Source organism: Oryx dammah, unplaced genomic scaffold (assembly GCF_014754425.2).
Source record: "Oryx dammah isolate SB20612 unplaced genomic scaffold, SCBI_Odam_1.1 HiC_scaffold_27, whole genome shotgun sequence".
Taxonomy (NCBI): domain Eukaryota; kingdom Metazoa; phylum Chordata; class Mammalia; order Artiodactyla; family Bovidae; genus Oryx; species Oryx dammah.
Window position 1 is genome coordinate 10,455,707 of NW_024070211.1, and position 21,871 is coordinate 10,477,577.

The 21,871-nt window shown below is 41.8% G+C and overlaps 1 protein-coding gene across 1 annotated transcript in view; it reads left to right on the forward strand.

Moving 5' to 3' along the window:
* The first annotated feature begins 226 nt into the window (after positions 1-226).
* The window catches only part of STX12 (syntaxin 12), a 38,935-nt gene continuing 17,290 nt past the window's right edge, over positions 227-21,871 (forward strand). The window contains exons 1-3 of the mRNA XM_040229830.1: positions 227-518; positions 17,037-17,106; positions 18,789-18,888. Of these exons, the coding sequence (XP_040085764.1) occupies positions 401-518; positions 17,037-17,106; positions 18,789-18,888 (288 nt within the window). The 5' untranslated portion in view covers positions 227-400. The remainder of the gene's footprint in view (positions 519-17,036; positions 17,107-18,788; positions 18,889-21,871) is intronic.

Below are 21,871 nucleotides of genomic sequence, written 5' to 3' on the forward strand. Positions count from 1 at the left end.
GATAGGATGTTAGGGCTGAGATCATCTGGTACAATTTTATGCTAATCGAAAAATTCTTGCCTTCTGTCGCCGTGCCCTGACAATAAACAACACCGCCACCCCAGATTCTCTCATCCAAGTCCCAACGGCATGACGTCATCGCTCCGCCCTGCAAACTCCATGGCGTCGCGTCTCTAAGCTACCTTTCAGCCACCGGCTCCGGCGGCGCCTGCGCAAATGCGGAGCCGGTCACGCCGGGGCGGTCGCGAGCGCGCCGCGAGGGGGCGGGGCTAGTGCGCACGCAGCTTCATCCCGTCCCCGCCCTTTCTCTTCCCGGTTTCCCTGTCAGCCTGCGGGTCGGGTCTGGCGGCTGTTTCCGGTAGGAGCGCGGTGCAGGTCGAGTCGCTGTCTGCTCCTCGGCATGTCCTACGGTCCCTTAGACATGTACCGGAACCCGGGGGCCTCGGGGCCCCCGCTCCGGGACTTCAACAGCATCATCCAGACGTGCAGCGGCAACATCCAGCGGATCAGCCAAGCCAGTGAGCCGGGGTACCGCGGCGGCTGAGGGGGGCGGGGGCCGTCCTGACGAGGCTGCCGGGACGGCGGAGCCCAGCCCGGGCTACGGCCAAAGCCACACCTGAGGCCGTCTCGGGCGCTCCGCTCTGGACACGGTGGGCTGCCATCCCCAAATCTGCCAGGCCCAGGCACCCTGAGGGTCCGGCGTCTCAACTGAAGCTCGAGTTTCTTCTCAGGAGTTCTGCCCTTAAGGTGTTTTGGGGCTAAGACAGCAGTCCTGACAGCCCCAGGGTGGGAGGGTGTGTTTGCTCCAGAGCAGTGAGTGAGTCGACCTGATGCAGCGGTCAGCCGAGTTTTTCCTGTCATCTGCTTCCCTCCACCCACTTCTCTTTGACCAGTTTGGATCGGGAGTTGTTTACTGGTTTAGACTTTACATTCTGCTCAGCTTCTGGCTTCTTGAAAGTCAGCTGCTTTCAATTAAGCAGAGTGGAGAATGCATGTGTTTTGGTGACTTTAATACAGTTCTTCCTGTAATGTTTGGAAGTCAGTTACAATGATTTGTATTCAAGGGGTCAGATGACTTCTGTTTTAATAAAAGAGAATTCACCAAAGACACTTTAGTTTACAGTATTTTGTCTTTTGTAGCAGAAGATTTGCGTGTTTTTGGATTTCAAGCTGATGAGTCTTTTGTTTTCCTTCCCCATCTAGTTACTCTTTTGAACAAGCATGATACACAGAGAAGCTCAGGGACATGGCCACAATCACATAGCAAGTAAGACATGGTAGAATTGGTGGTGGATTTCAGAATGTCATTGCTTGTCTTAAAACTGCCTCCCCACTGTTAGGGTCTAAATGAGACTGTAGATGAATGAGTGAAATCTTGTGCCTGAAGATCAGCTCAGAGCCTTATAAACAGGAGGTCAGCAGCAGCAGCAACTACTTGAAAGGAATGGTATCATCATCCTTGTTGTTTATTATTGTGTTTTTGTGAGCTTGGCTGTACCTTGTTAATAGGTAGAACTAGTTGGTCCTGAATCACAATTGTGTTCTATATTTTAAAGAAAAATACCACTTAGCTTTTAAATTTAATATGTAATGTAGAATTTGAGAGAGGGAAAGTTTCTGATGGAAATCATTTGAGTCTTGGCGCCTTGGAAGTGGAAAGAAGACTATGTCATCTGTGAAATCCAGAAATTTGAAACAAAAATTTATATGACCACTGGTGGGATTGTCCAGGTGGTCCAGGGAAGTTAAGATTCCATGCTTCCACTGCATGGGGCACAGGTTTAAACCCTGGTTGGGGAACTAAGATCCCATATGCTGCATGGTGCAGCCAAAAAATAAAAATATTTTTTAAATATATGACCACTGGTTAGGAAGTATAGTACTTTGTGTTCCAGTTTCCTTTTGTGAGTGAGCTGTAATACAGGCTAGATCAGAAAATTCTGATTCAAAGCCAAAAATTTGTTGTTGAGACCAAATCTAATTTTAATGTCTATTTGTGAAATGTTCATTCTGTATGCATTTATTTGAGTATCATGCATGTACTGTGTATAAGAACTGGCAGGGAGCCTTTGGCGTACATAGCAACTGAAAGGATTTGGTGCTATAGAAGAGATATAATAAAGTTATAGGTAGTCAGGAGAGACATCTTTTTCACGTGGGAGGGACCAGGGAAGGCATTATGGCATTTGAGTTAGGTCTGGCTGGAAAGATGGTGGAAAGGATTTGAACTTTTTACAATAAATAGGAGAAGGGCATTTAAGGAGGGAATTAAATGAACAAGGCATGGTAGGGGAAAGCATGTGCTGTGTATAGAAAAGTAGAGTTGTTTAATTTGGCTAGCGTGGTGGATTCTAGAACGTAGTGCAGAGTAGACTTGGAAAGTTTAAGCTGGGACCCAGATATGAAGGGCTTTAAGTGCTAACCTAATGGGTTTGGATTTAATTCTGTAGAAATGTGTAAATCGAGTTGGAAGGGAGAGACTGGAATCAGAGATACCAGTTAGGAACTGAAAATGAAAAGAAAGAAAAAATAGAGGTGTCTTTGGCGATAGAATTCATAAGATTTAGCTCTTGGTTAGGTATCAGGTTCAAGTAATAGTTGGATTCAGCCATTAATAACATTAATAGCTAACATTTTTGGTGCATATTGTGTGCCAGGCGATATAAGTGCTTTACAGGCATTATCTAACTTGATTTTGTAACAACCCTTTGAAGTAATTACCAGTATTATTTCTTTTTATGGGTTAGGAAACAGGCTAAGAAATTTGAAACCAGATCTGTCTCTTACGACCAACATTTAGCCTTCTTATAATTTTTAATTAATATTACAGTTTTGTAGCCGTTAACACTTCAGCAGGTTAGAAGTGACTTTTTTTTTTTTTTAACTCTTCATAGGAAGTTATGGGGAATACCTGAGCTGTGGAACTTTCTCCTCTTGTGGTTTGTCTACCTCTCCTGCTAGATTGTTAGTACCTTTGAAGAAATGAGACATGACTTATTCATCTTTATATTTCTAGTACTTACCTCAGATCTATCCATATGATAGATTCACTCATTCGCTGTTCAACAGATATTCTTTGAGCACCTGCTATGCACTGGGGATGGAGTGATGAGCAAGATAGACAAAACCCTGCCCTGTTAGTGTGTGTATATATATGTGTGTATGAATGTGTGTATATACATACATATGCATGCATACACATATATAACTAATGTTGACAAATAATAAGTGCTATGAAGGAAAAATAAAGCAGGATAAAGAGACACAAAGTAACCAGAGAAAGAAGTGCTATTTATCTTACATCAGATGGTCAAGGAGGGCCTCTCTGAGTAGAGCCCTGAATGAAGTGAGGGAGAGAGCCATGTGAGTAGCTGAGGGAAGGCATTCTAGGCAGAGGAAATTGCAAGAGCAAAGACCTCAGTGTCTTTAAGAATGGCAGGGAGACTAATGTGTCTGGACTGCAGTTAGAGAAGGAAGCATAGTAGGAAAAGAGGCCGTGGAGATAGCCAGGGATCATATTATTTAGGGTCTTGATGCTCAGTAAATTGTATTTAGTAGATTTGAATGAATGAGATTTTTTCCACCTCTCCCTGCCTCATTTACCTTGTGCTATGTGGTTCCTACCACATCTTATGACCCTAGGCAGTGTGAGTTGGAATTTTCCCTTTGGGATTGTTTAGTGAGGCTCTGGGAGTTGGAAATGGGTAGGGTGATATTGTCTCTACCCAGTTACCAGGCTGGTATCCCTTCCCCAAACTTGGCCAGTGTACCTAAGTATACAGTCTGGATGTGACACCACCCTCCCCACCCCGCCTCAGACGTATGCCCACATCCATATAGTCCTGCAAGGACCTGTACTTATTGAAAATAGGAGAGAATAGCTTGTTCTTTTTTCTCAACTTTTCAGCTGCATTTGTGGGTTTGGAATTGCTGAGCCTTTCAGGCTGAAATACGGCAGGCCACTGTGTGGGTTGTTACAGGTACAGCTAAGGTTGACTGCCTGGCACAGATGGTTGTTATCAGTATGTGTGGGCAACAGAAGAAAAATGCTTGACTCCGCCTGTTGTGAAACGAAGGGTCTGGGCAGATAGAGGGCAATAACCTAACAGGCTCCAAGTTATCTCTGAAGAGATTAAAGAACAGCATGTCTGTTCTTCAATGTTGCTAATTTATTGATATGATTTTGTTTACTAAAAAATTAAAAGCAGCTAAACTTTTAAAATTGACTGTTGTGTGAAATCCTGTGGGCTGTTCTTTTAAAATTGTTTCCCTTTGCTGTGTATTTCGTTGCCCTCTTTGTGAAGTCTTCATGATCTCAACATCTGTATCCTGCAGCATAGTCTCAGTGTCTCTGTTCCCTTTCTAGTTCACCCCAACAATGCTATCAGCAGTATGTCTAAAATCCCTCTCACCTCCTCAAGAGCCTCAGGGGCTGGCTGTTGCTGCTGCAACAGGTCTTAGCATTCCGCTTTGCTTCCACTGTCTTTGTCATCTTAATCCAAATTAGCCATATTTTCTCCTATTCGTCACCCTTTGCTCTAGGCAGGCCATTTTTCTTAACATCCCTAAACATTGATTTCTGCAGCAAGTTTTTGCTCATTCTATTCCTCCTTTCTTCAATCGTTCCCTGCCTCGCAAACCACCTAAATTATACAAATCCTTTGAGTTGTGCTTAAATCCTGCCCCTTGTAACTTAGCTTTCCTTTGCTTTTCAAAGAATGAAGTCACTAGGAGCCTGGGAGTTAGGCTCAGCAGATCTGTGACAGAGTTCTTGCTCCTCTATGTTGTACCGTTAGCCTGGAGCAGTTCCCCTTTCTGTCTGTTACCCCATCTGTAAAATGAATGCTATTGGTGAAATGGGTTATTTGAAAGTGCCTAGTGTAGTGCCCGGCTGGAATATAATTGGTTGAGTCCCCTGCTCCACTATAGTTTAGTAGTTAAGTGAGCGGGCTCAGGAGTCAGACTGCCTGGGTTTGAGTCCTAGGTCTGCTTCTAGCTATGTCAGCATATTGCTGTACTTCTCTGTTTCAGTTTCCTCATCTATAAAGTGGAGTTAACAGTCTTTACTTCATAGGATCATGAGAATTAAATGAGGAAATTTATGTAAAGTGCTTGAAGCAGGCCTGCAACATTGTTTAAGAAATGTTAACTGTCATTTTGTGTATTTTTGAATTCGCAAGCTTAGCACTTACTTTATTCTGTATTCTGTAATTAATTCATGCTTTTTGACCTTGTTATTCCAACTGAGAGATCACTGTTAGTTTTGTGAGGATAGCAACCATGCATTGTACAGCTCTCTTTTAACTACAGGGCCTGGCACTGCAGTGGATATGTGTTAATAGTTGGCATTCAGTATGTACTTAATTGATTTTTATCATTGCTAAGTACATTTTTCTTGGTCTCGAGTTTGATAATAATAGCTATCCTTGATTGAGTTCTTTTAAGTGCCAGACACTGTTCTGAATTTAGCTTCATATTGTCTTAATGTGAGCCTCACAGCAGCCACATGAGGATTCTCTTGTTATTCCCATTTTTTAGGTGAGGAAACTGAGGCGCAAAGGAGTGGAGGCTTTTACTAGGAAGTGTGGAACTGGGAATAACACACAGGCAGTCTCAATTCAGAGTCTATGTTCTTAACCCGTTGTGTGTTCTGTCATGGATATGGTAAACAGAAGATTATACCTTCAATATTCAGTGTTCATGTTCAGTTTAGTTTAGTTTGGCGCTTTCCTATTATAGTGGCTAAAAAGTCAGGTCATTTTCATGATAGCTTTGCAAAAACGATGCAAACCTAATTTTCAGAGTAAGACGCTGAGATGGCTTCATTGTCATGATTTATGTCCTAACATAAGCTATCATGTTCTCATTTTATGTAAATATGATTCTTTCCTTGAATATATGTTTGCTTGTTGACCTTTATGGTAGTTGCTTTCAATGTGTCTAGACTTTGATATGGACTAAGGTTCATTTGGAGATTCAGATTCTGCTAAAAGCTGATACCAGCTAAAAGTCCATGACGAATATTCAGTTTAGAGCAGTTCCTAGTGTAGATGTTAGCTGTAATGTGCGATAAATTAGTTTGCTTTGTAGTCTTATAAAAGTTTTAGCCAGGACATACTTTCAAACATGAGAGGTCCGTGATAGGAGAAATTGAGGCCTAGTTTTAAAAATAACAAAATTGCTTACACAGAACTGAAGAACTTTTCTTTACATTTGGCCTAGTCATCTGGTTTGCATATTATGTAGCATTTCATAGAGGATAGATACCCAGTGACTTTCATCCAAAATGTGACAAATCAATCTAAAAGTAAAACTTTCATTTACTAGAATGCTTAGAAAAGGAGTTTTCTCATTAACTAAGCTGACCAGAAAACTCTTTTAGATTACTTTTTAACATCTGAAGTACATTCAAGGAAAAAATAAGTGTGTGTGTAACTGTTTCTTTTTGTGCTTTAGGTTTAAGGGATACAGTCCTTTTCTCTTTTTAACAAGAGTTATTTGTTTATTTTTGTAGCCGGGCTCCGGCTTTGTTGCTGCCGGGAGCTTTCTCTAGTTGTAGAGAGCAGGGGCTGTTCTCTAGTCGTGGTGTGTGGGCTTCTCCTTGCGGTGGCTTCTCTTGTTGTAGAGCACAGGTTCTAGGCTCTCAGGCTCAATAGCTGTGACACACAGGCTGAGTTGTTCCCCACCATGTGGGATCTTCCCGGATTAGGGATCAAACCCATGTCCCCTGCATTGGCAGGTAGCTTCTTAACCACTCAACCATCAGGGAAGTCTCGAGTGATACAGTTCTTGGTTGTGAAACAGATGAGTTATTGAGTCACTATTTTCAAATAAACTCTGATGTTGGTGGTTATGGAGGGCATTATACAAAGAATTCTACTTCCAGTAAACAAAGACGCTACTGTCCTTATCATTTGAGTTTTGGGGCATCTTGCTGAAAACTTTTAGGAAAATATCAATATTCAGGAATTTGAATAGAATTAATGAAAGCTTGGATTCATTCTGGTGCTTAGCTAACAAGTGACGCTATAAAGTCCTTCTCTCCCCATCTAATCCCCCCATCCCAATTTACGTATTTGAGCAAACAAAAGAAGTCAGAAAAGACTAGGTAAAAAAAGTTCTCAGCTGAGTTTAAACCAAGAACAGCTGATTTTATATTGACTTTTCCCCCGAAGTCTGTAAAATCCCCTTTGCTGTCTAGGGCATTTAATACATTTTGATCAGTGATTAACAACTTGAAATTTTGAAATCTCTAGAGTTTCTAAAGAGAATGCTCTATCTAAAGACAGTCAATAAGATGAGATCTGTTTCCTTGAACTGCCATACTGGTAACATTTACCTTTTTGTGTCACCCTGTAACCAGTTATTTTCTAGAGGAGTGTGTATGCATGTGTGGTTATGCAAATACAAAAATGAGTAGAATGTGGTCCCTCCTCTCCAGAGGTGTATAGTCAGTCCAGTCCCATTTGTACAGAGAGGCAGAGTCTCTCTCAGCCATACTCTGGCTTGCAAAAAAACTGCTTGGTTACACAGCATCATTCTGGGGTTAGAGCTTCTTCATTATTGTTGACTTTTATCATTGAGCAGTGGTGGGAGTACTTGGAGGTCATTTAGTCCTTATGTAGTCGTAATAATTGAATGAGGAAAAAAGCCCCACCCACACAAATAGTAAGTACTGTGACAGACAATAAGTACTCAATATGTGTTAGTTAAACCTGAATATCATATATAATTGGTGAAAGAGACCCCGCAACAGGAAATGATTTATCTGGTGCCGTACATATAGTTAGTGGTCCTGTTTGGCTTAGAATTTAGGTCTCATTATTCCTAGCTCATGTTCGTTCATATCTGCTGCCTTGAAAGTGGCATAACATAAAACTGAGGAAGTGAAGGAAAGTCGCTCAGTTGTGTCCGACTCTTTGGGACCCCATGGACTGTAGCCTACCAGGCTCCTCCCATGGGATTTTCCAGGCAAGAGTACTGGAGTGAGTTGCCATTTCCTTCTCCAGAGGATCTTCCTCACCTAGGAACGAACCCAAGTCTCCTGCATTGTAGCCAGACACTTTACTGTCTGAGCCACCAGGGAAGTCTCAAAACTGAGGCTAACTGAATTAATCAGCAATTGCTTCCTGCTCCCTGGGTGCTGGCACTCTGCTGGACTCCGGTAAATATGCAGGAACCTTCCCAAAGGTGGCAGGGCCTTAGGGAAGGGAACGGGTTAGAGCAAGGGCATCAGCCTATCTGGAGGAGAGAGCTGTTAAGTTAGGGAGCTGTCAGATAAGCAGGGTGGGGCAAAGTGCAACACTGGCAAGTGGAAGCCTGCCCTAAGTCACTACATTCTGTGTATTTCCTCTAAAGGTCCCTGTGCCTGTGAGAGAGTCTAATGTGACATAAAAAAAATATAGTTATTGGAATTAGCCCTGGATTTGAATTCTGGTTTTTATGGACTTCCTTGGTGGCTCAGGTGGCAAAGCGTCTGTCTACTATGCGGGACACCTGGGTTTGATCCCTGAGTCGGGAAGATTCCCCCGGAGAAGGAAATGGCAATCCACTCGAGTACTGTTGCCTGGAAAATCCCATGGACAGAGGAGCCTGGTAGGCTACAGTCCATGGGGTCGGAAAGACACGACTGAGCGACTTCACTTTCACTTTTATGACACTGCTTAAAACCATGGGGGGCTTCCCATTTCATTCAAATTGGAAGGCCTTGCTCCAGTTTACAGGGCCCTATGTATTCTGGCTCCCCCGTCTCTCTCATCTCTCTCTAGTCACACTGGCCCCCTGTTTCTCCATCACAGCAAGTGCTCTTGCCTTGGGGACTTTGTGCTTCATGCTCTCTGCTCAAAACTTCTCCCCCAGATATTTTCATGGTTTGATCTTTCACTTCCTTTAGGTCTCTACTCTATGACACCTTATCAGAGAGGTCATCTTTGACTACCTTGTGTAAACTAGTACCCTCTCCCTACCCTGTTATTCCAACCCTTACCTGATTTTATTTCTCTTTATAGCACTTACCACTACCTGATACATGCTTATTATCTCTTCTCCTAAAAAGGAAAGCTTCTTGAGAACAATGTCTTCTAGAGCACATAACTGTAGAATACGTATTCTAAATGAACGAATGAGTTTTGTAACAGTGTGAGCCTCAGTGTCAATTCAGTTCAGTTCAGTCGCTCAGTCGTGTCCGACTCTTTGCGACCCCATGAATCGCAGCACACCAGGCCTCCCTGTCCATCACCAACTCCCAGAGTTCACTCAGATTCACGTCCATCGAGTCAGTGATGCCATCCAGCCATCTCATCCTCTGTCGTCCCCTTCTCCTCCTGCCCCCAATCCCTCCCAGCATCAGAGTCTTTTCCAATAAGTCAACTCATCACATGAGGTGACCAAAGTACTGGAGTTTCAGCTTTAGCATCATTCCTTCCAAAGAAATCCCAGGACAGATCTCCAGAATGGATTGGTTGGATCTCCTTGCAGTCCAAGGGACTCTCAAGAGTCTTCTCCAACACCACAGTTCAAAAGCATCAATTCTTCGGTGCTCAGCCTTCTTCACAGTCCAACTCTCACATCCATACATGACCACAGGAAAAACCGTAGCCTTGACTAGATGGACCTTAGTCGGCAAAGTAATGTTTCCGCTTTTGAATATGCTGTCTAGGTTGGTCATAACTTTTCTTCCAAGAAGTAAGCATCTTTTAACTTCATGGCTGTAATCACCATCTGCAGTGATTTTGGAGCCCCCAAAAAATAAAGTCTGACACTGTTTCCCCATCTATTTCCCATGAGGTGATGGGACCAGATGCCATGATCTTAGTTTTCTGAATGTTGAGCTTTAAGCCAACTTTTTCACTCTCCGCTTTCACTTTCATCAAGAGGCTTTTTAGTTCCTCTTCACTTTCTGCCATAAGGGTGGTGTCATCTGCATATCTGAGGTTATTGATATTTCACCCAGCAATCTTGATTCCAGCTTGTGTTTCTTCCAGTCCAGCGTTTCTCATGATGTACTCTGCATACAAGTTAAATAAGCAGGGTGACAGTATGCAGCCTTGACGTACTCCTTTTCCTATTTGGAAGCAGTCTGTTGTTCCATGTCCAGTTCTAACTGTTGCTTCCTGACCTGCATACAGATTTCTCAAGAGGCAGGTTAGGTGGTCTGGTATTCCCATCTCTCTCAGAATTTCCACAGTTGATTGTGATCCACACAGTCAAAGGCTTTGGCATAGTCAATAAAGCAGAAATAGATGTTTTTCTGGAACTCTCTTGCTTTTTCCGTGATCCAGCGGATGTTGGCAATTTGATCTCTGGTTCCTCTGCCTTTTCTAAAACCAGCTTGAACATCAGGAAGTTCATGGTTCACGTATTGCTGAAGCCTGGCTTGGAGAGTTTTGAGCATTACTTTACTAGCGTGTGAGATGAGTGCAGTTGTGCGGTAGTTTGAGCATTCTTTGGCATTGCCTTTCTTTGGGATTGGAATGAAAACTGACCTTTTCCAGTCCTGTGGCCACTGCTGAGTTTTCCAAATTTGCTGACATATTGAGTGCAGCACTTTCACAGCATCATCTTTCAGGATTTGAAATAGCTCAACTGGAATTCCATCACCTCCACTAGCTTTGGAGGCCCACTTGACTTCACATTCCAGGATATCTGGCTCTAGATGAGTGATCACACCATCGTGATTATCTGGGTCGTGAAGATCTTTTTTGTACAGTTCTTCTGTGTATTCTTGCCACCTCTTCTTAATATCTTCTGCTTCTGCTTCTGTTAGGTCCATACCATTTCTGTCCTTTATCGAGCCCATCTTTGCATGAAATGTTCCCTTGGTATCTCTAATTTTCTTGAAGAGATCTCTAGTCTTTCCCATTCTGTTCTTTTCCTCTATTTCTTTGCATTGATCGCTGAAGAAGGCTTTCTTATCTCTCCTTGCTATTCTTTGGAACTCTGCATTCAGATGCTTTTATCTTTCCTTTTCTCCTTTGCTTTTCGCCTCTTCTTTTCACAGCTATTTGTAAGGCCTCCCCAGACAGCCATTTTGCTTTTTTGCATTTCTTTTCCATGGGGATGGTCTTGATCCCTGTCTCCTGTACAATGTCACGAACCTCATTCCATAGTTCATCAGGCACTCTTATCTATGAGATCTAGTCCCTTAAATCTATTTCTCACTTCCACTGTATAATCATAAGGGATTTGATTTAGGTCATACCTGAATGGTCTAGAGGTTTTCCCTACTTTCTTCAATTTGAGTCTGAATTTGGTAATAAGGAGTTCATGATCTGAGCCACAGTCAGCTCCTGGTCTTGTTTTTTTGACTGTATAGAGCTTCTCCATCTTTTGCTGCAGAGAATATAATCAATCTGATTTTGGTGTTGACCATCTGGTGATGTCCATGTGTAGAGTTTTCTCTTGTGTTGTTGGAAGAGGGTGTTTGCTATGACCAGTGCATTTTCTTGGCAAAACTCTATTAGTCTTTGCCCTGCTTCATTCCACATTCCAAGGCCAAATTTGCCCATTACTCCAGGTGTTTCTTGACTTCCTACTTTTGCATTCCAGTCCCCTATGATGAAAAGGACATCTCTTTTGGGTGTTAGTTCTAAAAGGTCTTGTAGGTCTTCATAGTAATAATGCTTATCTAATAAGATAAGGGGCTTCCCTGGTGGGACAGAAGGTAAAGAATCTGCCTGCAATATGGGAGACCGGGATTCAATCCCTGGGTTGGGAAGATCCCCTGGAGAGGGGAATGGTAACCCACTCCAGTATTCTTGCCTGGAGAATCCCATGGACAGAGGAACCTAGCGGGCTATGGTCCATGGGGTGGCAAAGAGTTGGACACGACTGAGCAGCTAGCACAACAACAGTAAGATAATGCTTATCAGGTGTGAAGGAAAAGCACTTTTCTGATGTTTCCTCCACTCTCAATATTTCTGACACCAGGTGTGTGGGTTTACCACACGCCAGTGATCAGTTTCTCTGGACTTAAGTTGGGTGTCCTACAATTTAATTCAATTCTGATACTACCTGGAGTTAGCATCAGATTCCACAAATTAAGGGCTTAGTCCCACAAGGCTCCCCTGACCCCACCCCCTTCAGATGCCAATTGTAAGTGTAGGTTCTTACCTGTCTTTCTGACCAGTGAGCTGTATTGGAGGGGTTTCCATGAGCCCCTCTTCAGGTTCAGCTCGTTTGCTAACATTCACTTACTGGTTTATTAAAGTGAAAGAAAGTGAAGTCGCTCAGTCGTGTCTGACTCTTTGCGACCCCGTGGACTGTAGCCTGCCAGGCTCCTCTGTCCATGGGATTCTCCAGGCAAGAATACTGGAGTGGGTTGCCATTGCCTTCTCCAGGGGATCTTCCTGACCCAGGGATTGAACCCGGATCTCCCGCATTGCAGGCAGACGCTTTACCCTCTGACCCAATAAGAACTGGTACATTATAAAAGGATATAATTCAGGAGCAGCCAGATAGAAGAGATTCCTAGAACAAGGTATGTAGGAAGAGCTCAAATTTCTATTCTCTCTCTTGGCACTGACACCTTCCCTGCATCTGCGTGTGGTCACCAGTCAGTGCTTGTGTGCGTGTGGTCACTTAGTCGTATCTGATTCTTTGCGACCCCATGGACTGTGCCAGGCTCCTCTGTCCATGGGATTTCTCAGGCAAGAATACTGGAGTGGGTTGGTACGCCCTCCTCCAGGGGATCTTCCTGACCCAGGGATCGGACCCGTGTCTCCTGAGTCTCCTGCATTGGCAGGTGGGTTCTTGACCACTGAACCACCTGGGGAGTCCACCAGTCTGGAAGCTCATCAAATCTAGTTCAAGAATTTATGGAGTTTAATCTGTACTTCCTCTCCCTACCCCCAGTTTCCCTTCTCAGAGGTTGGTGGGTGGAACTGAAATTTCCAACCTGCTAATTACTTGGTCTTTCTGGTGACAAACCCTACCCACCCTAAGGCTATCAGGGCTCAGTTCAGTTCAGTCGCTCTGTCGTGTCCGACTCTTTGCGACCCCATGAATCGCAGCACGCCAGGCCTCCCTGTCCATCACCAACTCCCGGAGTTCACTCAGACTCACGTCCATCGAGTCCGTGATGCCATCCAGCCATCTCATCCTCAGTCGTCCCCTTCTCCTCCTGCCCCCAATCCCTCCCAGCATCAGAGTCTTTTCCAGTGAGTCAACTCTTTGCATGAGGTGGCCAAAGTACTGGAGTTTCAGCTTTAGCATCATTCCTTCCAAAGAAATCCCAGGGCTGATCTCCTTCAGAATGGACTGGTTGGATCTCCTTGCAGTCCAAGGGACTCTCAAGAGTCTTCTCCAACACCACAGTTCAAAAGCATCAATTCTTCAGCACTCAGCCTTCTTCACAGTCCAACTCTCACATCCATACATGACCACAGGAAAAACCATAGCCTTGACTAGATGGACCTTAGTCGGCAAAGTAATGTCTCTGCTTTTGAATATGCTATCTAGGTTGGTCATAACTTTCCTTCCAAGGAGTAAGCGTCTTTTAATTTCATGGCTGCGATCACCATCTGCAGTGATTTTGGAGCCCCCCAAAATAAAGTCTGACACTATTTCCACTGTTTCCCCATCTATTTCCCATGAAGTGATGGGACCGGATGCCATGATCTTAGTTTTCTGAATGTTGAGCTTTAAGCCAACTTTTTCACTCTTCACTTTCACTTTCATCAAGAGGCTTTTTAGTTCCTCTTCACTTTCTGCCATAAGGGTGGTGTCATCTGCATATCTGAGGTTCAGGTCATCTCAATAGGTAAGCTCTGTGTGCTCCAAAGGAGCCCTTTATGAATAACAAAAGACACTCCTATCAGTCAGGAAATTCCAAGGCTTTTAGGAACTGTTTGCCAGGAACTGAGGACAAAGACCAAATATACTTTTTTATTATACCACATCAAGTACGTAGCCCAGCGTCTGGCACATGGTGAATGCTCTGTAGATGTTAATGTCTGTCCTGTTTCTTAAATTATTTGTTTGGCCAGTCAGTTGATAGCTTTGATTCTGATTCCCATTAGACTTAGGTAAGAAGGACATTATACATCTTAGTGATGAAAAATGGTTATTTATATCTTACATAATGCTTTTTTAGCAGAATGTAATCTTTTATAGTGGTTTACATTTTCCTATGGAACCATTAAGCTAAAAAAAAAACCCCGTTTAATATAATAGTTATATTTTAGGAAAGTTTGTCAAAAGGCAACTTTTTAATCATGTGAAATCTATATTTCTGTTATAAAATTGGAGTTATATTTTTGCTTAAAAGATGGTCTTTAAGATAAAATCATGATTTGAAGTGTTACACACACATGTAGTCTTGACTGTGGAAACTTTTGCTTTGTAACACCCATGATGGCACAGCGATCTGGGCTACGGATGTTGACCTAAAATAGACTGCCAGATATTTCTCCAGCAAAGACAGGTTTATTTCACAGTTACCAGAGAGTTGCAGTTTGGGGTCTGCAATCAGGGCAAGCCAAGTGCAAGCCCCCTCCTAGCAAGGAAAGGGTAAAAGAAAGTTGGTTAAGAATACAGCAAACCCAGAGTCCTTGGCTTTTCATTGGCGTAGAGGAGTCTTCCTGCTGGGCTCTGCTATCTGGTAGGTGTGAGAGCTCCCCCTTGGGATCTCCCAACTCCATTTAATTGAGGTTTCCGTTTGTTAATTTTTTGCAGGAGAAATAACTCCTAGATGCTGTTAAGGGCTAGGTTGTTCAGTTTCCCTTAGGTGTAGAGTCAGTCAGCAATCACCTAGAAGATTTTGGCTAGTTATTATTTCTTCACAGACTTAGAAGCTATTAACACATCTGTGTTTTTGTAAGGTAACTGGTCCTTACTAAACTTGCCTTTTTACTACTCTTGGTGACCAAATTAAGGTCAGGGTTATGACTGTGACCCCCAAATTTTGTTATTTAAGAAGCACCCTATCATAAGGAACAATTAATTTTTAAATTTAAAATTCTAACAAGTGAAGTTTCATTTTTATTGGACATTGAAGCCTTGTATATAATCTGTTCCTATGATAGATACAAATTGTTACAGTAAGCATTGGTTTCCTCATCTTCTTCCCCTAAGCTAGTCATTTAGCAGTCTGGTGTTTCACAAGTGAAACTGGAGTTAAACCTGAGAGGATAGGAGAGGCCCTCACAAAGGAAACTATCTTTTGGCCAGAGGAGCCCTGTGCCTATTGTGATACATTATCTCTTGCAGTTCTGGTGAAACTTGAAGATAAGTATGTTTCCCCTGGACAGAAAGTACTTTGTTACTATGTTCTGTATTCCAGCTTCTTGCAGTAGAAGACAGTTGTGAAGTTGCTCAGTCGTGTGCCACTCTCTGCGATCCCATGGACTATATATAGCCTCCCAGGCTCTTCCGTCCGTGGAATTTTCCAGGCAAGAGTCCTGGAGTGGGTTGCCATTTCCTTCTCCAGGGGATCTTCCTGACCTGGGGATCGAACCCAGGCCTTCCACATTGCGGGCAGACGCTTTACCCTCTGAGCCACCAGGGAAGCCCTATGGAAGACAGTGAAGGCTTTTAAAATGCAAGCATGCAAACAAACAAAAAAGTCATACAATAGAATTTCAAGCTCTATAAATGAATGAGTCTCCCCCATCTTCTCTGCCAACAGAAAAAGAAAATAGAAAGTAGGACATAGGAAATCAGGGGCTCTATTCCTGTTGTAGAAGTCAGTGAGCGACAAGGGTGTTCAGATTCCCAGGCAGTCTGTTTCTGACTATCAATTCCTCTGGAACTCTGCTTTCCTTAAACATCTAGGATTCAAATATGACCATTCCTAATCTTAGCACAATATCTTGGTAGAGTAATCTGAACAAAGCGATGTACTATTTGTCTACAGACAGCATAGTTAAAAGAACATCGGTTGCAAAGAATCGGACATGACTGAGCAACTGAACAACAAAAACAATCTCTGAAAATAAATTAGAATATTGGAAACTCATATTCTCTACCTTGAGCTTGTCAGCTTCCCAATACTTAGGTTTTTTTCTTATTTTACTTCTCAAATGGTAAATATAAATAGATGTAACACACATAAAAAAAATAAAATAAAAGAACATCGGTATTGGAGTATGATGTCCCTGGAATTGAATTTTTTGCCCTACTTCTTTTTGTGTGTGTGCTTACATAAGATATTTAACTTCTCTAAATCTATTTCTTCATCTGCAAAATGAACATACATCTACTTCAGACTGTTGCTATGAAAATGAATAAGATTATGTATACAAAGCTCCTAATATAGTACTTGGCACGTAGAAGTCCTCAACTAGTGGTAACTTATTATCAATAATAAATGTATGTTTTCTTTCCAAAGATGTTTGCTGTAGAAAATTATTTTGTATTCATGAATTTAAATTTTTATTGTTGTGAATTGACACTTGGTATCAAGGCCATTCCAAAAGAGACAAACATTTTAACCAGTGCCACTGGAAATCTGGGAGAATGTGGAAGTTCTTTGGGAGTGACGAACAAAACCACCACCTTCTGCTTAGTGGCCTAGTTACTCTCTAGGAGAAAGGTAGATCTCACAGGTAGATTTAGGAGAGAATAGTTTAGAAGATCAAGACCAGGGTCTTGATCATAGCATGCTTCCTATTAGTTGTACATACTTATTCAGGATATGGGGAGAGACCAGTGATCTGAGAATTAGGGTGCTTGTGTTTTTTTTTTTTTAATTTTTATTGGAGTATAATTGATTTACAGTGTTGTGTTAGTTTGAGGTATACAGCACAGTGAATCAGATACATATATGTATATATATATGTATGTATGTATGTGTGTATATATATATGTGTATATATATGCTTTCTTTTTTAGTTTCTTTTCCCTTATAGACCATTGCAGAGTATTGAGTAGAGTTCCCCATGCTATACAATAGGTCCTTATTAGGTATCTACTTTATATATAGTTAGTATGTATATATCAGTCTCATGTCTCCCAATTTATCCCTTCCCCTCTCCCCAGGGTGCTTGTGATGAATGTATTTTTCTTTTTAATAAATTTTTTTTTCCTCCTCTCCCCAGCCGCTCAGATAAAGAACTTGATGAGCCAACTAGGAACTAAGCAGGATTCAAGCAAGCTACAGGAAAATCTGTGAGTTGCTTCCTAACAAGGTTGGGATTTGTGAAGGCCTTTTGGGGACACACTTAATGCTTTTGCTGCTTGGCGGCTTAGGTTTCAGGCCTGTGAAGTCAGCACAAGAGGCAGTGGGACATGAGGTCATAGCTGGATCTAGGAGAGGAGCAACAAACCACGTTAATGGGCTGTGACCTCCCTCGCCTCTCAGAGTCCTTGGACTCTGCTTTTCTTCCTTCCTTGGGCTGCTTCGCAGAACAATTTAGGGAAGTAGCGAGGGAATCCCTGCCACTCTTAAACTGCATTTTCCCTACGTGAGCTTCCTTGTTGGCACAGGCCTCCTGATGATCTGCAGTGCCTGTCTAATCTGTTGGATTCCCAGCTGCATATAATATTAAAGAAGTGCATTCGGGATGACCCGAGGAGAGAACAGTGGAACGGATTCTTCTTATTATGTCCTTCTTGACTCTATCTCTGCTCTTAGAAGTTCTAGTTTTCATCTTTAACACTATTTTTGTTTCCTGTCCTAGACATTGGGAAGTGAGAGAATCACTTACTGTTAGTACTTTGAGCTTTTTTGAGGGAGACGTGAGGTAGCTGTGGGTATGTTAGTACTGTCCATGATGCTCAAGCTTCGGATTGACTCTTTTGGGGGCTTTTATTTTTTATTTTATTTTGTTATATATTTTTTGCTATACCATATGGCTGGTTGGATCTTAGTTCCCCAAGCAGGGATTGAATCAGTGCCCTCTTCGGTGGACGAGGGGACCACTGAACCACCAGGAAATTCCCATTTTTGTTTTTTTGGTTTTTTGACTCCCTGTTGGTTTCGACTCTCATGGTTTTTTAAATTTTTTTGGTTTTGCTTTTTTTTTTCCTTCTATCTTAGAGACCCCTTTGCAGTGAAAAAATATTAGTAATTAGTGTGGTTTCTCTGTCCTCCCTTAAAACCTTTGCAGAAATGGCTGGATAGTAGGAGAAACCATGACTGAAAGGAATCTTTTTTGTATTTCTAGTACCTTTCAATCCCACACATTTTTCCCTCTTTAATTTCCTTTCCCCTCTGGTCCTTACTTTTTTTTTTTTTAAACACAGTATAGGGCTTCTTTGTTTTGGAGGAAAGAGCCAGAAAGTCAAGCATAAGGCATAGGTAGGGAGCCAAGGATAAAGCTGAAAAAGCACCAGCTTTAAGCACAAACGTGGGAGTTGATCTTCGGAGGTTGTTCCCTAGGGTAGAAGCTATGCTTCTAATGCACATTTCATCCAACCCCCAGTGCGTGGATTTTGTCACTAGCCAGTGGACTGTGACAGACAGTAACCATGCAGAACTTGGGCAAATCAGCGTGAGAATTTTCGGAGAGAGTTCAGCATGTTAAAACTATTAGGTTGAGGTGTGGGGGCAGCTGCTTTTGTATTTCTATCAGAACTGCTGAGAATGCTTTTCTTTTCTCCCCAAAGAATTAAAATACCTAATCAGCAGTTTTCATTGAGGTAGGTTCTTTCTACTGGGTAACATGAAGACAACTTGAAGTGAGTTTGACTAGGTGGTACTTTTGGAATTTTGTTGTGAACCTGAGCATCTGGGAACCCATTCCTTCAGGTGCCCTTTCATTCCCTGCATCATGAGACACTCTGAGAACAGACTGATGCTAACAGCTCTCAAGAAGTGAGAATATCCTAACACATCTTTTCTCTCTTAGGCAACAGTTACAACACTCTACAAATCAGCTTGCCAAGGAAACAAATGAATTACTGAAGGAACTGGGGTCCTTGCCCCTTCCTTTATCTACTTCAGAACAGGTTGGTATTTTCTGGGGTTTTGATTTATTTATTTTGAATAAGAAAAATATTGGTTTTTTTTGGAAAGGCGGTATGTGAAACAAACTTGGCCTTCAAACCGAACCTCAGTTTCCTTATCCATAAAATGGATAAGTATCTACTGTGACAACAGAAAGAATGCATGTACTAGATCTTGCAAGGTATTAGTAGGTACTCAATATGGGTAGCTACTGTGATAATTAGCAATAATATATTAATAAAATGGGCTTAAGTGAAGAAGAATCTCAGTGTTTGCATCTTGTTGGGATTTGATTAGCAGCTTTATGCTTTCTGGCTTGATTCTAGTTTGCTTGTATCCAGTATCTATAAATTTCAAGCAAACGTCTTTTTTTACTTTGCAGTCACTTTCATGTCACGTTTTTGTAGGTTTCCAGTTAAGGAAATGCTCTGAGAAAGATTTCTCTACTCAAGTCATTTTCTTCAGTGACCATTTATATCCTTTAAAGACATAGTTTCTATTGGAACTCATTGTTCCCTTGATATGCCATGCCTTTCCTTCACTTGTTCTTGAAGTCAAATGTGTCCCCTCCATTGTATCTTGACTTTTTAACCTACTGTTCATGGTCTGCCTCACATCCTGTCTCTTCCAGGACAAAAATCTTCTCTATCTTAGACTATTGTGATTTTATCTTGCTTTAGTTTCTATACCATTCATGGGAGCACTTAACTTACACTGTTTTTTATTAGTGAATTTTTAAAAAGTAATATTTCATCTCTGATGGCTGTAAAGATGAAGCCTACCATTTCCCCTTCCTGGGTTGTCTGTGAATTGTAACTGTTGGAACATAATATAATTTTAGTGTATTATGATCACCATTTAAAAGAAATGAAACAGAATAGAAACATCAGAGTGTGTAACCATGTAATTAAGGGAAGTACTGTTACATGAAACTTTTGTTTCACACATATGTGTATATATGATGCTAGGTCAAGATGTCACATTTTTATTCTGGATGTCCATTTTAAAAGTTTGAATATTGTCAGTTTAACTCATTCCTGGGCAGGTGTTAATGAAGTATATGTTCAGTCTTTGGATTTTTGGTATCCCCTTGCACAAAAGAAAGGAACCAAAACCAGGTGCTTTGTCATCCTGCTACAAAGTAGTAACCTTAACATAATCACCCTTTGACTGCCTGTGTGCTGTTTGTGTTGGTTGTTTCTCATACTGGACCAGTTCCCCTTGCCATTCATTCTTTCAAATTGTTCCCAAATCACCCCTTTCCTCTCCCAGCTGTCCACATAGGGAATACACACTTGTAGATAGTTTTAGCATTAAAAAAAAAAAAAGGGAATCTAAGAGTCTGATGTCAACAGAATGTGCTGCAGTCCACGGGGGTCTCAAAGAGTCGGACATGACTGACCAACTGAACAATAGCAAAGTGTTAAATAGAAGCATAAGCAAAATAGAAAGTTCAATCTGCTTAAAAAAAATCTAATGTATTCCAAAATCAAATAGAAATTATTTTTGGATTATGCATCTTCTTGTTTCCTTCCATTATCTTGGATCATTCAGTTCAGTTCAGTCACTCAGTCATGTCCGGCTCTTTGTGACCCCATGGACTGCAGCTTGCCAGGCCTCCCTGTCCATCTTCAACTCCCAGAGTTTACTCAAACTCATGTCCATTGAGTCAGTGATGCCATCCAACCATCTCATCCTCTGTGGTCCCCTTCTCCTGCCTTCAATCTTTCCCAGCCTCAGGGTCTTTTCCAGTGAGTCAGCTCTTTGCATCAGGTGGCCAAAGTACTGGAGTTGCAGTTTCAGCATCAGTCCTTCCAATGAATATTCAGGACTGATTTCCTTTAGGATTGACTGGTTGGATCTCCTTGCAGTCCAAGGGACTCTCAAGAGTCTTCTCCAACACCACAGTTCAAAAGCATCAATTCTTCGGTGCTCAGCTTTCTTTATAGTCCAACTCTCACATCCATACATGACTACTGGAAAAATCATAGCCTTGACTAGATGGACCTTTGTTGGCAAAGTTTGGATCATTAAGAACATAAAACAGATCCACAGAGGTATTATCTCTGGTGAAATATAAATCCTGGATTCCCTTCTTCCTATTGTGCTGAATATTCTTTTCCTTTTCAACTGTTTCTTTATCTAATTAATCTTAGCTCTGTCACCCATCTTTTTGCTACTGGACTATCAAACCATACATTGTACTTTTACATTTCTTTCATACTTATGCACTATTATCAGTGATCTTCTAATTGCCAAATCCAGTGGAGGTTTTTTTGCATTTTTATTCATTTCTCTTTGTTTTATTTGATCCTCCTGTTCATCCTGTCTTTACTGAAACTTTCTTTTTCTTCCCATGATTTCCATAGTAAAGACAACAAAGTAGATTTCGTGTCCCCTGACTCTGGTGACCCCTTTCTGGCCTTGTCTCTCTTACCCCAGGTTGAGTCTCAGCGTCTTTCTCTGACTCTGTGTCTTCTTGGAAGTGGGTGTGCCCTGAGGCACTACCAGTGATCCTCTAATTTTGTTATTTTATGCTTTCTCCCCCAGGAGTCTTTTCTACATTTATGAGTTTCCTGTGACTTTTATGACATGGTCCCCAAATCTTTTTCAGTCCCTTGCCCCTGCACCTCTAAGTACTTGGCCCATATTGCTAATTCCTGCTCTGACATCGCCTCTTTGATACACTAATGAATCCCTTCTGTTTCACCCAAACCCCTCCCTAAGCTGACTGACAGTACTTATTGTCATAAAAAAATGTTTGTGCCTTTTGACCTAATATTTCCATTCATGCAAATGTTTCTAAGTTCTAAGGAAAAAAACCCAGCTATGCACTCTGGAGCCAGGTTTCCTGGATTTAAATTCTACCCCTGCCATTTACTATATAATCCTAGGCAAATTGCTTAACCTCTCTGTACCTCATTTTCCAGATCTGTTAAATAGGTACTTTAATAGTATAGATTGATATCTGGATTAAATGAGTTA